Below are 15016 nucleotides of genomic sequence, written 5' to 3'. Positions count from 1 at the left end.
ACACTCATACACACACACTCATACAAACACTCTCATGCACACTCACACACTAAAACATACGCACACACATTCGTGCACACCCTCATGCATGTACAAACATGCACTCACACAGACATACACATATGTGCATGCACACACACACACACACTCATACATGCACTTATGTCCACTCCGGCTTAAAATCGAGCCTGAAGGGTTGCGCATTCTACCTTGGCACAGCTATGAAACTGTGGCACACAATGCTGCCATTTAAGCGTGCCCTCCTGGTTATACTTGCCTCTGGCCAGGGATTTAGGCAAGTGGGCACAGCAGGGGGAGAGAAGCTGGAGCAGCTATCTCTCATTTGCTCCTTCTGTGTAGCTGGTGACTAGCTATGCCCTGTGTCTCTGCCTAGAGCAGAGAAGGCATTCTGTTCTCATTCTAGGGGACATCAGCGTGCCTGCTTTTGTGCCCCGAAACCTGCCCACATCTCTGTGAGAAGTGTTTGTTTGTGATTGGTTAGGCCCTCTGCAGGTAATGCTATTCCCTGAGAGGACTCCACTGGTGACAGGTCAGGGATTATGTCATCATCCATAGCACAGTGAAGCAGGGCAGGCATGAGCTTGGCAGGAGAGGGTGGGAATGGGAAAGACAGGTGGGAGAAGGGATCCCCAAGGATAGAGTCCCAGGCACGCCCGGCATGGGCAGGGCTGGCTGCGGCCGACTCTCAGCACAGCGTAGCAGAATGAGGAAGTACTAAATGTCCTGTACATGAAAACGAGAATATGAAGAGAGACAAAAGAGCCTGGGCAAGGAGGCTGGGATAGCAACTGAGTCGTCCTCTCCTGACTTTACCCTTGGACCACCCCACCGCCTGACAGGACTGTCAAGACATGAGACCCTGCAGCTGCGGCTGCAAAGCTTGGACTCTAACCTAGAAGACAGAGAAGAACCCCCGATGGGAAGACACAGAGAAGGACCCCCCGATGAGAGACACAGAGAAGAACCCCCAATGAGAAGGCACAGAGAAGGACCCCCGATGTCTTTCCCATTGTTCTTAATACGTCAAAGCAGAATTTCTTGTTCTATGCCATACACAAGCTGGAAAGTGGAGTAAGCATAAAGCAGGTGGAAGCAGCTTGGGGAAATGTTCCTTTCTTCTCACAGTCAATGAAGGGAAATCTGGGCAGGAGCTCAAGGCAGGAACTGAAGCAGAGACCATGGAGGACCCTGCTTATGGGCTTGTTCCTCATAGCTTGCTCAGATTTTATTTCAAAAATGTAAAGGTTGTTATATTATTTCATGTGTATGAGTGTTTTTCCTACACGCATGTATGAGTACCACATACGTGCCTAGGGTTTGCTGAGGTCAGAGGATACAGAGGCTTGTGAGCTACTATGTAGGTTCTAGGAATTGAGCCTGAGTCCTCTAGAAAAGCAGCAAGCACTCTTAACTGCAGAGCCAACCCTCCAGTCCCTAAACCTGCTCCCTTATACAACCAGTCCAGGGGTGACATCACCCACATTGAGCTGGGCCCTCCTTAACCAAGAAAATGCCCTACAGACTTCCTTCAGGCAGTCTGATGGATTCATTTCATTTGCTCAGATGAATGAAGTTCCTCCTCCCAGCTGGCTCTAGGTTTGGGTTAAGTTGACAAAACACTAGTCAACACAGTCACTTCCTGGTGGTTGGCAGGATTGTGTGGGCCGATGCACATGTACTTCGACCGTTGTGAAATGCAGTGAGCGGGCAATGGGTGGTAGATTATGAGCCTTGTCTCCAACTTCTATGTATTTGATGCTGAAGGCGAAGGTTTTCAGAGGGAAAGTGCATGTCTGTTTTTCACTCTATAGTGTTGTCGCGATGTCTAGACCAGAGAGGCAAGGCACAGAGAGGGCATGTGCTGCCCCTTGTCAAGAACCACGTGATTCCACTTGTTAGGTGGTGGGGACGGAGAGTGCAGAAGAGTGGACAGAATTTTAAGGTAGAGGTTCAGCCAGGTCTAGCCAGGTGTTGTGACTCTGGTTGTCCCAGTCTGAGCCTCATGCACACGAGAAAAGGGCTCCCTTTTGAGTAAATACACCTCTAAATCATAAAAGATTTCTTTCCTTAGCTATTGGTGCTGGAGAAGTAGCAAAGAGCTTCAATTCATCCTAATCCATAAGCAGAGAGAGGAAGCTGGGTCTGGCATAGGCTTTTGACACCTCAGAGTTCCTCACCAGTGGACTTCCTCTAACAAGCCACACCTGTAATCCTTCTAATCCTTTCAAATAGTGTCATTCCCTGAGGAATAAGCATTCAAATACATGAGTTCATGGGTCCATTCTTATTTAGACCACCACATCCCAAGCCCTGGCTCCCATAGGCCTGCAGTTATATCATAATGCAAAATGCAACCAGTTTCAAAAGTCCCCACACTCTACCATAGTCTCACAACTCTAGAAGTCCAAAGTCTGAATGCTAAGATTCAAGGCAGTCTCTGTGTAACCCCTGGTATAAGCAACATAAAAAGCAGATCACATACCTCCATCATACAATGGCACATAACATACATTACCAGTCCCAAAGGGAAGAAAGGGAGCATAGTGAGGAGATACTGGCCCAAAGCTAGACCTAAAAGCAGTGGGGCAAACTCCATCCTCTGTATCTCCATGTCTGCCATCAAAGCACTCTTCAGACCTGCAGCGTCTTTCAGTTTTGCTGACTGGAGCACACTTCTCTTGGAGCCGGTTCCACACCCGGTCCACAGCTTTCCTGGCAGGTATCCTACAACTCTGGCATCTCCAGCACATTGGGGCCCCCAACTCAGGCTCCTCTTTCACAGCTTCATGCAATGGCCTCTCTGGGCCTCCACGTGAGGACACCCTGACGTATGCCTGGTCTCAGCAGCTTTCCTTAGCCAGGAGAGCAAGTTCATAACATTCTTCTTATATTCTTGACTCTAAAGTCAGAACCGTGTGGCTGAAGCTGCAAAGTTTTGCTGCTCTCTGTATGTTCGTGAATCTTGTGCCTGGTGCCGGTAGAGTTTAGGAGAGTCAACTCCCTAGAAACAGGAGTTATGGATGGTTGTGAACCACCACATGGATGCTTGGAACTGAAACTAGACAGTAAGTGCTAAGCCATCTCTCCAGTCCCTGAACTTTTTAAAAATAACTCATTTTTATTTTATGTACATTGGTGTATTAATATGTGAGGGTATGTGAAGGTATCAGATCCCCTGGAACTGGAGTTCACAGACAGGAGTGAGCCACCATGTGGGTACTGGGAACTGAACCTGGGTCCTCTGGAAGTGCGACCAGTATTCTTAACCACTGAGGCATCTCTCCAGCCCCCACTCTCTAAACTTACAAATAAATGTCTCCCTTTCCTGTGGATGGATGGAGTGAGAGACAGGGATAGACTCATAGCTACACAAACTGTTTCCGTGGAGGTTCACAGCTGTTTTTACACGTGACCACTCTGGCACTGAACTCTGCACGTGGGCGGGAGGTTTACATTGAGGCTAGACTAAAGGGCGGCCTGGTTTTGGCTGCACTCACCTGTTGCTCTGTCTTGAGTCATTGGATCAAGCCATCCATCTGCCAGGATCACTGATAACTGTTTCCAAGAATCTGATGGGGCCCTAACACAAAGACCTGAGCAACTATTCATTGACCTTCCGTAGGAAGCATACATCAAGAATGTGCTCCTCTGTGTCTCAGGAAGAGTCTACGAAGCCCGCTCCTGTTTTGCTGGTGCGGGTCTGAATAGAAGCTCCCCGCTCCTTCCTTCTGGAAGACACTACTTTCACATTTAAAGTATTAGTGCTCGCTACCACACTAGCTCTTTGATAGAAGTATTTCCCCCAGCCCCGTGACAAGGCCTTTCTTCTGTGCAGCTATATCTTCAATACCTACATAGCAATTTTGTTTATCATTTTCATCTTTAAAAAAATATCCTATATGGATGAATGCCTGCATTATGTTTGTGCACCACATGTGTGTCTGGTGCCCACAGAGGTCAGAAGAGGACACCAGACCTGGATCTGAAGTGACAGCTGGCTGTGTGCTACCATGTAGGTGCTAGGAACCAAACCTGGGTCCTCTACAAGAGGAGCAAGCTCTTAGCCACTGAACCATCCCTCTGGGCTTGGCAGGTCCATCTTTTTCACTGTGTGCCCCTGTGGCTTTGCATAGGTGGGATCCTCGCTACACTAGTGAAGCTCCCACCACTGACTAAATGTATTGGGCATCAGAAACAAAGCAGGCGCATGTTTGTCATGGACGGAGCCTGCAGCACAGAGCTGTCAGAGGTGAACTTGCCGAGTTCTCCACCTGGTTCCAGTGCCACCCCCTGACCCAGCATAGACGCCTTCTCTCCCTGCCCACTGACCTCCATCTGCCCTTGAGAAGGTTCCTATATCCTGTATCACTGCTCAGTCTTCTCTCTGACTGATTCTGATCTTGGTGTCGACTGACCCCACTGACGGTTTCAGTCTTAGGAAACCGTTGACGCCTCTCTAGGACGCTTCCTTAGTCTGAGGCCCCTGGAGGACTCAGACTCCTTGATAATGATGCAGAAGCTGATGAAAGGTCACTTGGTAATTCTCTAACAAAGATGTGAAAGTCATCAATGGTTCTTAGTGTCCTTGACGCCTCTCTCCTCTCTCTCTACACTCACTTAGCTCTGGTCCTTAGTTCCACTTCCTTCCCATCTACTCCTCCTCAAAAACCTTTCTTCTGTGTAAGTGTATAGCTGGGCCTGATACTGAGCATTTAACCCGAGCCTTATGTATAGGAAAGCATTTTATCAATAAACGATACCCCCCCCAATACTCCCCCTGTTAGACAAGGTCTCAAGAAGCCCAGGCTGACTGCAGATTCATTATGTCGCTGAAGATGGTCCACCTCCCGAGAGCTGAGGTTACAAGCGTGTGCCACCATGCCTGGTCCCAATCCCCTCTTTCACAAAGTTGTCTACACTGACTTTGAATTTGCTGTGTAGCCCACCCTTGTCCTTGTGGCCCTCTTGCTTCAGCCTCCCAAGTAGCTGGGATTACAGGCCTCCATGCTGTAATCACTTCCTCTAACTTCTTCAATGTTCTTCTTCTGTCTTTTGCCCTTGCTCTCGCTTCATGTCATTTTCTCTGGATCTCTTGATCACACTGCCCAAGAGCGAACCCTTGAATCTGTATCTCCAGGCTCAGTTCTCCCTGAGCCGCCCGTCCCTTCGTGAAGATGTGCAGGTGTTCCTCCGTAGCCTTTAAGTGATCCAGGACCATGTGCTCTTCTTCATATGGCTCCTCTGCCTGTCCTCCTGCCCCTGACATGGCCACTCTCCCACATGAGAAACCCAAATGCCTGCTGTGCGTTCACCTGAGACTGCTTTCTTCTCCTAATACCAAGCAAATCCTGGCAATTCTAAGATGATCTGGGCTCCATCTCTGCAACTCCGCTCATTCCACTATCAACCACTCACTATCTCTCACCTGTTCCAGAGGAGGCCTCTGGCATTTTCTCTGCTTCCCTTCCTGCCCACCTGCCATATCTCCTGGTGTGCAAGCAAGTCTGGTCTCTCGGGGATGGAGCTGTACTGGAGCTAGCTGGGTTTCTCAGCCTTTGGAGGGAGGGCAAGTTTTAGGATGGGAAGATCTTATGGAACTAATAGGCTCTGGCTCAGGCTACAGAGCCTGGGCTGGCACCCATAGTCCACACGTTCCCAGCTTCCAGTGAAGAGGGGAAGGATGTTGTGTATCAGACCATTCGGGAAACTTTGCCCAGTGCCCTACATGGTACATGAAGGTAACTCACATTTGGATACGGCTTCAGAGAGATTTTTGGAATCTGGGTGAAAGTTTAGGTTACATGAAAACAAAACTTCCCTTGAGTGATGCGAGAGAAATTGGATCCACTTTCTGCTTTTAAAGAGATATAGTCAGATCTACCTAGAGTTTTAGTATTTGTGTGTGTGCGTGCATGTGTGTGTGTGTGTGTGTGTGTGTGCACCTGTGTGTGGGTATCTGTCTGTATGTGCACATACCTGTGTGGAGGTCACAGGACAATTTGTGGGAGTTGTTTCTCTCCGTTTACTTTGCAGGACCCAGGTTCAGAACTCGGCTCTTCAGGGTCAGCAGCAAGAGACTTATGCAAACATTTCCAGGCCCATACCCAGAGTTCCAAGTGTCCGCATGCTAGCTGATCCAGGACACTTTGTATTTTATTTTATTGTTGTTGTTCTTGTTTGTTTTGAGACAGGGCCTCACTATTTGTTCTGGCTGTCTGGAACTCACTATGGAAACCAGGCTGGCCTCAAACTCACGGATTTCTGCCTGCCTCTGCCTTCTAAGTGCTGGAATTAAAGGTGTGCACCACCACTTGGCAGATCCAGGACTGATCGAGTGTTTATCATAACTAAATAATCATTATAATATTGGTAATAATAGGGGCTAGAGAAATGGCTCAGTGGTTAAGAACATTTGCTGCTCTTACAGGGAATCCAGGTTCAGTTCCCAGTGGGTCCCAGCATCCATATGGTAACCCATGACTTTCAATACATCCTCTGACCTCTCGGGACAGTGTATGCATATGGTGCACATACATATGTACAGATAAAAACACTCATACACATTCAAAATAAGAATCAATACATCTTTTAAAATGTACTTGAAATAATAAAGAGGAAGAAACAAAATGTTAATAAATAAAGGAAAAATACTTATATGGTAGTGTATTATGCGTATTATACGTTATTATGCAGCTAATCAAATGACCTTTCTAAATACTAAAAATAAGTAAATATGTAGGCAAAATTATATTAAATATAATAAGGTTACAAAAATACATTCACAGACTTAGAAATTACCGTGTGTGTCTTCCATAAAAAAATGAATAAGTTCAAAAAGTAGCTTTCAAAAAAAAAGTCTTTTTCACTAGGAATAAGGCAAATATGGACACTCATGATCTCTGTTCAGCTAAAGTACTACTCATCTTGCTAGAGCAGCTATCTGGTGCTCGACGATAACATGCTCTTAGGGCCCCAGCGTCTACTCAAAACCATTAGAAATAATAAACAAATTGATCAATATAGTGAACGTGAAAAAAGCATTTCTATATACTAGCAATGAGCTGTCCCAAAGAAAAGTCAGTAAAACAGTCCCTTTATAACGCTACAGAAAATAAAATGCTTACGAACAAGCGCCACGGAGCAGCAAAGGTACCGAGGACAGACGCTAGGAAAATGACAGTCTGTTCCTTTAAGAGTGCTGGGGCGCAGAAGGATGAACCGGACTCTTACCTCACAATACAACACAAGAACGAACTCCAAATGGCCTAAAGACTTAAGGGTGAGCCCTGAAACTATGGAAGTGCTGGCAGACACCAGGAGAACTCTGTGCCGTGAGCTCGGTGGTGGTATTTCAGATATGCCTTAAATGCTCATTCCACAGAAGCAAGACCAAGCAATTATCTCAAGCTCACAGCTTCTGCATGGAGAAGGCAGCAATCAGCTGAATGACGAGGCCAGGCTGGGCGACAGACCTACAGACTAGGAGAAAATATTGACATGGCCTACATCTAAAAAGGGTGCCAACAAGAATTCACAGGGAATTCAACTCAATAAGAAAGTGAACAACCAGATTTAAAGCAGAATGAAGACACACTCTTGCCTGCCATTTTTCTCTTTCAAAAGAGCCGTGCAAGTGGCCAGTAAAAGCTGGGAAAGCTCTTGTCCGCGAGCGAGGTGTGAAGGAGCGGTGAGTCCCGTGTGCGGTTGGCGCAGGTGCAGGGTCATATAGCTGTTCCCGAAATCGCGAGGCTCTCCAAACAGCAAACGGAATTAGCATGCCATCGTATTTCAGGGCTTATATTTAGAGGTCTGGGATTCAGTGTTTTGAACAGATGTCTGCATTTCCACAGTCCCCACGGCACCGTGCACAGCAGCTAAGTTACAGTATAAAGAGGACGTGGTGTGTTCTCAGTAGGACAGTAGACAGCCCTTTACAAAAGGGACGGCTGCCGTTTGTGGCAACCTGGATGGACCTGCAGGGTGTTATTCAAAGTCTAAGAAGCTAGACACAGGACAGATACCTAATGCTAATGATTCTCCATCTCTCTCATAAGCCCAAATTCTGACCCAAATCTAATTCCCTATTTTTAATGGCCGGAAAGAGATCTCCACGGAGTGTAAAACCAATTCACTTCTTCTCTCCCTCTCTCCGCCCCACCCCTCCCCCTCCCTCTCTCCCTCTTCTGCTCTTCTTTTTCTTTTCCTCTAGCCCCCTCCTCTTGTTTTTCTTTGAGAGAGGGTTTTATGTAGCCCAGACTGGCCTGGGACCTATGTATTTGAGGACGACCTGCCTCGCCCTCTCAAGGGCTCTTAGGCACAATTTCTTGAATTGACTGTGCATCTTAAATACTGTCCATCTCACTTACAGGCAGATCCTAAGACAACTGAAATCACGGAAGCCAAGCAGAAGGACAGTTATTCAAGCCCAGGGGGTGGGCAAAGGGCAGACAGTGTCCTGTTGAAATACTGCCCAGCAAAGTGACTGTAGTTATGATGTAGGCATGCAGTAGAATTTGGAGCTGTCAGCATTCATCCTGGGTGTTCTCACCAAAATAAAATCCTAAAGGACCTAAAGAGTTGACTCAGCGGTGAAGAGTGCTGGCTGCTCTTCCAGAAGGAATTCCCAGCACCCACATGGCAGCTCACAACTGTCTGTAACTCCAGTACAGGGCGCCCAATGCCCTTCTTCTCTCCTCCGTGGCACCAAACACACACAGGTTACACAGACATCCACACAGGCAAAACACCCATATGAACAAAATTTTAAAAAAAAATGAAATTTACGAAAAAGAAGCCTAAATATCCAAGATGACAGATAAGCTAACTAGTCCGACTCAGTTAATCCACATTTATGTCTCTATTATGTTCTATACCCTGCTAACAATCACTTTCTAATACTTCAGTTTTTAAAAATTAATCAAGGGGCTGGAGAGATGGCTCTAGTGGTTAAGAGCACTGACTACTCTTCCCTAAGTTCTGAGTTCAATTCCCAGCAATCACATGGTGGCTCACAACCATCCATAATGAGATCTGGTACCATCTTCTTGCCTGTAGGCATAAATGCAGGCCGAACACTGTATATATAATAAATTTATTTAAAAATAGTCAAAATTCATTTTCTAAAAGAGTCTTCTCAGTCTCTGTGGCTTCTCTAGAGAGGTTGCCATTCTAATTGTGTCTTGAGAACAAAGGCTGTGCAGTTTCCGGTGACAATTAGCAGGGTTAGTTAGTTTTAATTCCCAAGTGCACATCTGAGTCAAACAACCCCTGTGGTTTTTGGCTCCATCACTGCATGAATTCCATTTTCCCAAACAATTTCTGACGCTCCAGACACAGTGGTCCTCCTCCACCCCCATCACTCCCCCCACCCTCTACCCCCACCCGGGCTCACTGTACGTGCTGGATGTCTGAGCTCCCGGTTGTATGACATCACAGAAGCGGACAGAAACTAGCTTGGTGAGCTTATCTGTGGAACTGGTCTGGGGGGACTCAGACCTCAGGAGGGAGCATAGGGGAACAAAACAGGGGCCGACAGGGGCCTGACCTTACAGAGACATGCCTCCCTTCACATTATCTGGTCTTTTTTTACTCTGGGGATTGACATCCAAATAGAAGGGAGACTCAGGCTGGACTGGAAATTAACACTGAAGACCAGAAGACAACGTTGTCTTCGTCCATCTCCTCCTCAGTAGAGAGGGAGTGCTAGGCCTGGTCGTCTCCAGGGCCTGATTTACTGACCGACGCAGGGTAGGTCAGTGTGATGGTGGCACACAAAGCCAGTGTGACCTTGGAGCCAGGTGAGGCAAAGGCCAGGACTCTGGCTTCCTAAGCTCCATCTGCTTGGTGGCTATGGCCAGGGCAGCACGTCCCATCCTAGCCTCTCCTAGGCTGCAAGTAGGGGTCATATACCAATGCTGCTATCTGTATGGCCTGAAGAAAACAGTTTTCCAGATAAGACTGGAAAGAGTCCCACATTCATAACAGAAATAATTAGTTACCAAAATCATCCCCTGAGATAGAAACTTCCATCAGTCCCTTGAGAATCAGTGCAGACATCAGTCATCCTTGGTTTTCAAAAAATATACAATAGTTTCTTTTCTAGAATCTTTTTTATGCAAGATAATTAATAACAAATTTAAGAATATATGCTAATACTGTCAAGTGTAGTATCATTACAAAGGAAAACATCACTCGAGTCTCCAGAAAGACAAAGAGAGGGGAGAGGCCTCCACCCAGATCTGGCCGAGACTGGACCACGCAGCACCTGTTCCTCCTCTGTCCCCCGGGTCTTGGCCTCCCTGTCACTTACCTGCCTTTCCTAGACGCCTCATGAACTTCTCTTCCTGACCAGTGCACTGTGCTCTCAGCAGCCAGAATCCATCCCCACCACAAAAGGAAGATGCCAAATTTCATATTCTGGACAGTCAAACAGCTCTCCCGAGAAGCCGTGAGAAGGCGGAGGAGGAGCCGGTGAGGAGCCGCTGCCGGTCCTCTCTTACGGCATCCTTGCCGTGTTGTTATTAGGATGTTTACTCCTGCACAAATGAAGCCGCAGTCTGTAATCTGGCCAGCGGGAGAAAGCAATTTCCACTAACCCCACAAATCCTCCTGCGTCAGATGTCAGGGATTTTCTGAACTGAGGTTGAATTCCTGTGCCCTGTGGGACAGTCCTTGGGGCTGGTCTATGTTAGTCCATCATCAAATGTGGTGAGGGTCTGGATTTTCAAGTCAGCTGGATAGAAAAAATAAAGTAAATGCGGAAAGGCGGAGGCGCCGTCTGTCTGCTTGCCATGATCCTGCCCTGATTTAGCTGAAGCTTCTAGATGTTTCTAGCTCATTCACGACTTCTGTACCTTTGGGGTTGATATCTGGTGGGCTGTTATAACTGGGGTTAAGAGGGCAATAGGGGAGAGGCTCTGTCGTGGTGTGCAATGTTCCTCTTATCAGCCCCACTGGGCTTTTACATTTGGAAATGTCTGGAAATAAATGAGCTGCCATCAAGTGTTATCCTTTAACACTTGCCCAGAGACCCTGGCACATAATCTGTAGGTCCAGGCTTCTGTCTCCATCCCAGGCTAGAGTCAGGGTCCCATGGAAGAGGACTACATCCAGGACTCCAAATTACTGTCTCTGCCAAGCTAAGCTTACACAGTTGAGAACTCTCAGACTGTGCTGACAGATTGAGACAGGGTTCCCAGAACTCCATTGCGGAAGAGGCATCCTGAAACCCAGGCCACCTGGCTGGCCTTGTGCTTTCCATATAGTCAAGGTCGTCTCTGAACTCCTGATCTTCCTGTCTCCAGAGGGGTGGAATCTTTAAGAGACAGGGCCTAGGCCAGGTGTTGTGGTGCATAGCTATAATTTCAGTATTCTGGGAGGCTGAGGCAGGAAGGTTATACATTTGAGGCCAGCCTAGTTTACATGGCAAGACTACATTGAAGAACCAAGACACTAAATGAAAAGAGGAGTAACTCAAGGAGGAGGAGGAGGAGGAGGAAGAAGAAGAGGTAGGAGGAGGAGCAGGAGGTAAAGGAGGAGGAGGGGAGGAGGAGGAGGAGATGTGAGATAATTAATGGGGAAGAGGTCCCATCTTGATGAGATTATTGTAGCTCTCAAAAGACCTTGTTTATTTCTAAGACTGTAGACTCTTATTAAAAGAGCAAAGGTGACACCACATCCAACCACTCCACCAGCTGGATCTTACACATCTTTCTCCAGGGTCTCTCACTGAGTCTCCCTTCCCCTCCATCATCCTAGCCAGGTCTAGCCAGGGTCTAGCCAGGGTCCCACATCCAGTGCCCTGACACAGAATGGTCGACTCTACTGGAGTCACAACCAACCTTTTCCATCAGGACCCATAGTGTCGTCCCCTCCCATACCAAACCCAACCTCTCTGACCAGTCACGTCCACTCCCACACTAGAGGCATGGACCATGGACCATGATGCATATCCCATACCCCCCACACCAGTTTCTGTCCACCTGATTTTATCCCACCAAAGCCATTTCCAACATTTAGGCACAATCCACTACACACCTTTTCTTTTGCCCCAACCTGTTCTCTCCATATCAGCCTTAGAACTAACATAAGAAATCTACATACCAAGATCGCATTGCACCCAGTACCTTCTCTTCCAAACTTACCAGTCCTGTGATGTGTGAGTTCCCTCTGTATGCTGTGATTACCATTAAAGAATAAAGAAACTGCTTTGGACCTATAGCAGGGCAGAACTTAGATAGGCAGGAAAAACTAAACTGAATGCTGGGAGAAAGGAAGGCAGAGTCAGAGAGAGAAGCCATGTAGCCTGCCAGAGACAGACACTGGGAACTTTAGCCGGTAAGCCACAGCTACATGGCGATACACAGATTAATAGAAATGGGTTAAATTAATATAAGAGTTAGCCAATAGGAAGCTAAAGCTAATGGACCAAGCAGTAATTTAAATAATATGGTTTCTGTGTGGTTATTTTGGGCCTAAGCTATACGGGGGGGGAGGGGGCAGGGAAGAACAAGCAGCCTCCTTGCAACAATCCTGTAGAAATGTTGGTCAATGAGAATTACCTAGATGAACCCGAGGACACAGAATTTAAAAAGAAAAATCATAAGCTTTATCAAATAATTAAAGAACTTAAAGAATGCGATAGAAAGAGCTTAATAATATTAAGGAGAAAGAACTTGAGGAGGACAAATGCCTGAGTGATTCCAAAGAAAACACAAACATAAGGCTGATAGAAATGATGAAGACACCTAGGACTCGAGAATAGACTTCAGTAATGAGAGAGAAATGAGCTCCCACTGCCTGAGCCCCCATCAGAGAAGCACTCACCATGTCGACCTCCAAGATGCTATCCAAGCTTTCCACCTCACATCCATACCCACGGGGATGGCCCGGCCTCGGGAGGGCAAGATTCACAGCAGAATTCTACAAGACATTCGAAGAAGACCTACAGCCTATCCTTCTTAACTATTCAAAAACAGAAAAAGGAGAACACTCCTAAATTTCTACTAAAAAGTCAGTATCACTGTGATATTCAATCCAGGTAAAGACACAACAAGGAAAAGAAACTGCAGGCCAGTGTTCCCAGAGCACACCGACACAAAAGCGATCAATTAAATACTTACAAATTGAATACAGATGCACACCAAAAAGATTATCCTTTATGACCAAGTTGGTTTTATCCCTGAAATGTAGGAATGACTCAACATACACAAGTCAACAAATGCAATAAATCACATAAATGGATTTAAAGACAAAAATCATCTCAGTAGACGGAGAAAAGGCCTTTGACAAAATCCAACACGACTTCACGATAAAAGTCCCAGAGAATGTAAGACTAGAGGGAACCCAGCTCAACACAATAAAAACTGTATATGAAAAGCCCACAGCCAACATCATGGTAAATGGAGAAAAGCTTGAAGCAATCCTGCTAAGTCAGGAACAAGTTGAGGCTATACACTATTCTCATTTCTTTGCAATATTGTGCTCAAAGTACTAGCTGGAAAAATAAGTCAATAAAAAGAAATGAAAGGAATGCAAATGAGAGAGAAGTCAACTGTTCATATTTAAAGGTGACATAATATTTTATGTTAGAGATCCTAAAAATTCTACCTGAAAATTTCTACAAATTTTCCCAACAGTGTGGCAGGACACAAATCAATAGCTTGTCTATACAGCAACAACAAACACACAGTCAGTGCTCTTAACCACTGAAGCATCTCCTCCCCAGTCCTACCATTCTAGATCTTAAGATATATTACAGACTCATAGTAAGAGAAACAATATGGTAGGCACAAAAACAAACATGTAGACCAATGACACAAAACTGAAGACCCAAACATATGAATTCAGCCTTTTAATATTTGACAAAGATGCCAAAAATACACCAAAGAAAAGAAAGTATCTTCAACAAATATTGCTGTGAAAACTGGGTGTCCATATGCAGAAGAATGAAATTAGCCCTCTATCACCTTGCACAAAAACTGACTCCAAATAGATCAGAGGTCTAAACCTGAAAGCTGAAACACCAAAACTTCCAGAAGAAAACACAGACAGCACTTTACACACTAATAGGTATAGGAAAGGACTTTCTGTCTGTCTGTTTTGATTTTGAGACAGGATTTCTCTGTGTAGCCTTGGCTATCCTGGAATTCCCTCTGTAGACCAGGCTAGCCTCGAACTCACAGAATATCCACCTGCCTCTGCCTCCCGAGTGCTGGGATTAAATGCATGTGCCACCACTGGCCTGTCTTGGAAAGGACTTACTGAATAGGACTCCATGTGCCCAAGAATTAAGAACAACAGTTTTGTCATGAAGCTAAAAACCTTCTGCACAACTAAAGAAACAATCTACCTGGTGGAAAGTAAGGCCACAGGATGGGAGAGAATCTTTGTCAGCTAAACACTGGATTAAAAAGACAGAAAATAAGAAGAACTCAACAAAGAGTCAAAAACAAGCAAACAAATGACCCATTCAAAAAGTGAGTCTGGGGCCTGAACAATGAGTTCTCAAAAGAATAATAAAATGGATAAGAAATGTCTATGGCATTATCCATTATCCCTAGCAATTAGAGAAATTTAGATCAAAGCAACTTTGATATTTCAGCTCACCCCAGCCAGGATGGCAAGGATCAACAAAACAACTGGCAGCAAATGCTGGAGGGGGTTGGGGGAAGGGGACGCCTCGTTCACTGTTGGGATTCCACACTGGGGCAGCCACTATGGAAATCGGTTTGGAGAATCCTCACAAAGTTAAATATAATTCGACTGTATGGTCTAGCTTCTCACTCTTTGGCATGTGCCCAGAGTACTTGGTACCCTACTCTACAGATATTTACTCAGCCATGTTCACTGCTGCTCTGTTCATAAAAGCCAGGAAATGGAAACAACCTAAATGCCCTTCAGTGTTAAGTTGATAATGACCATGTGATACATACACAGTATAAAATACTATTCAACTGCAAAGAAAAATGAAATCATGAATTTTGCAATTAAATGG

At 45.9% G+C, this 15016-nt stretch overlaps 1 protein-coding gene across 1 annotated transcript in view; it reads right to left on the bottom strand.

The window, feature by feature from the left end:
* Window positions 1-10507, bottom strand: part of LOC101998803 (gamma-aminobutyric acid receptor subunit rho-1) — a 29409-nt gene extending 18902 nt beyond the window's left edge. The window contains exon 1 of the mRNA XM_005361955.3: window positions 10331-10507. Coding sequence (XP_005362012.1) covers window positions 10331-10434 — 104 coding nt within the window. The 5' untranslated portion in view covers window positions 10435-10507. The remainder of the gene's footprint in view (window positions 1-10330) is intronic.
* Between the last annotated feature and the right edge of the window lie 4509 nt (window positions 10508-15016).

The sequence above is a fragment of the Microtus ochrogaster genome, linkage group LG5, assembly GCF_000317375.1.
Source record: "Microtus ochrogaster isolate Prairie Vole_2 linkage group LG5, MicOch1.0, whole genome shotgun sequence".
Lineage (NCBI taxonomy): Eukaryota > Metazoa > Chordata > Mammalia > Rodentia > Cricetidae > Microtus > Microtus ochrogaster.
Note: the sequence above shows the minus strand (reverse complement) of the source record. Positions and strands in the feature narration are given on the sequence as shown.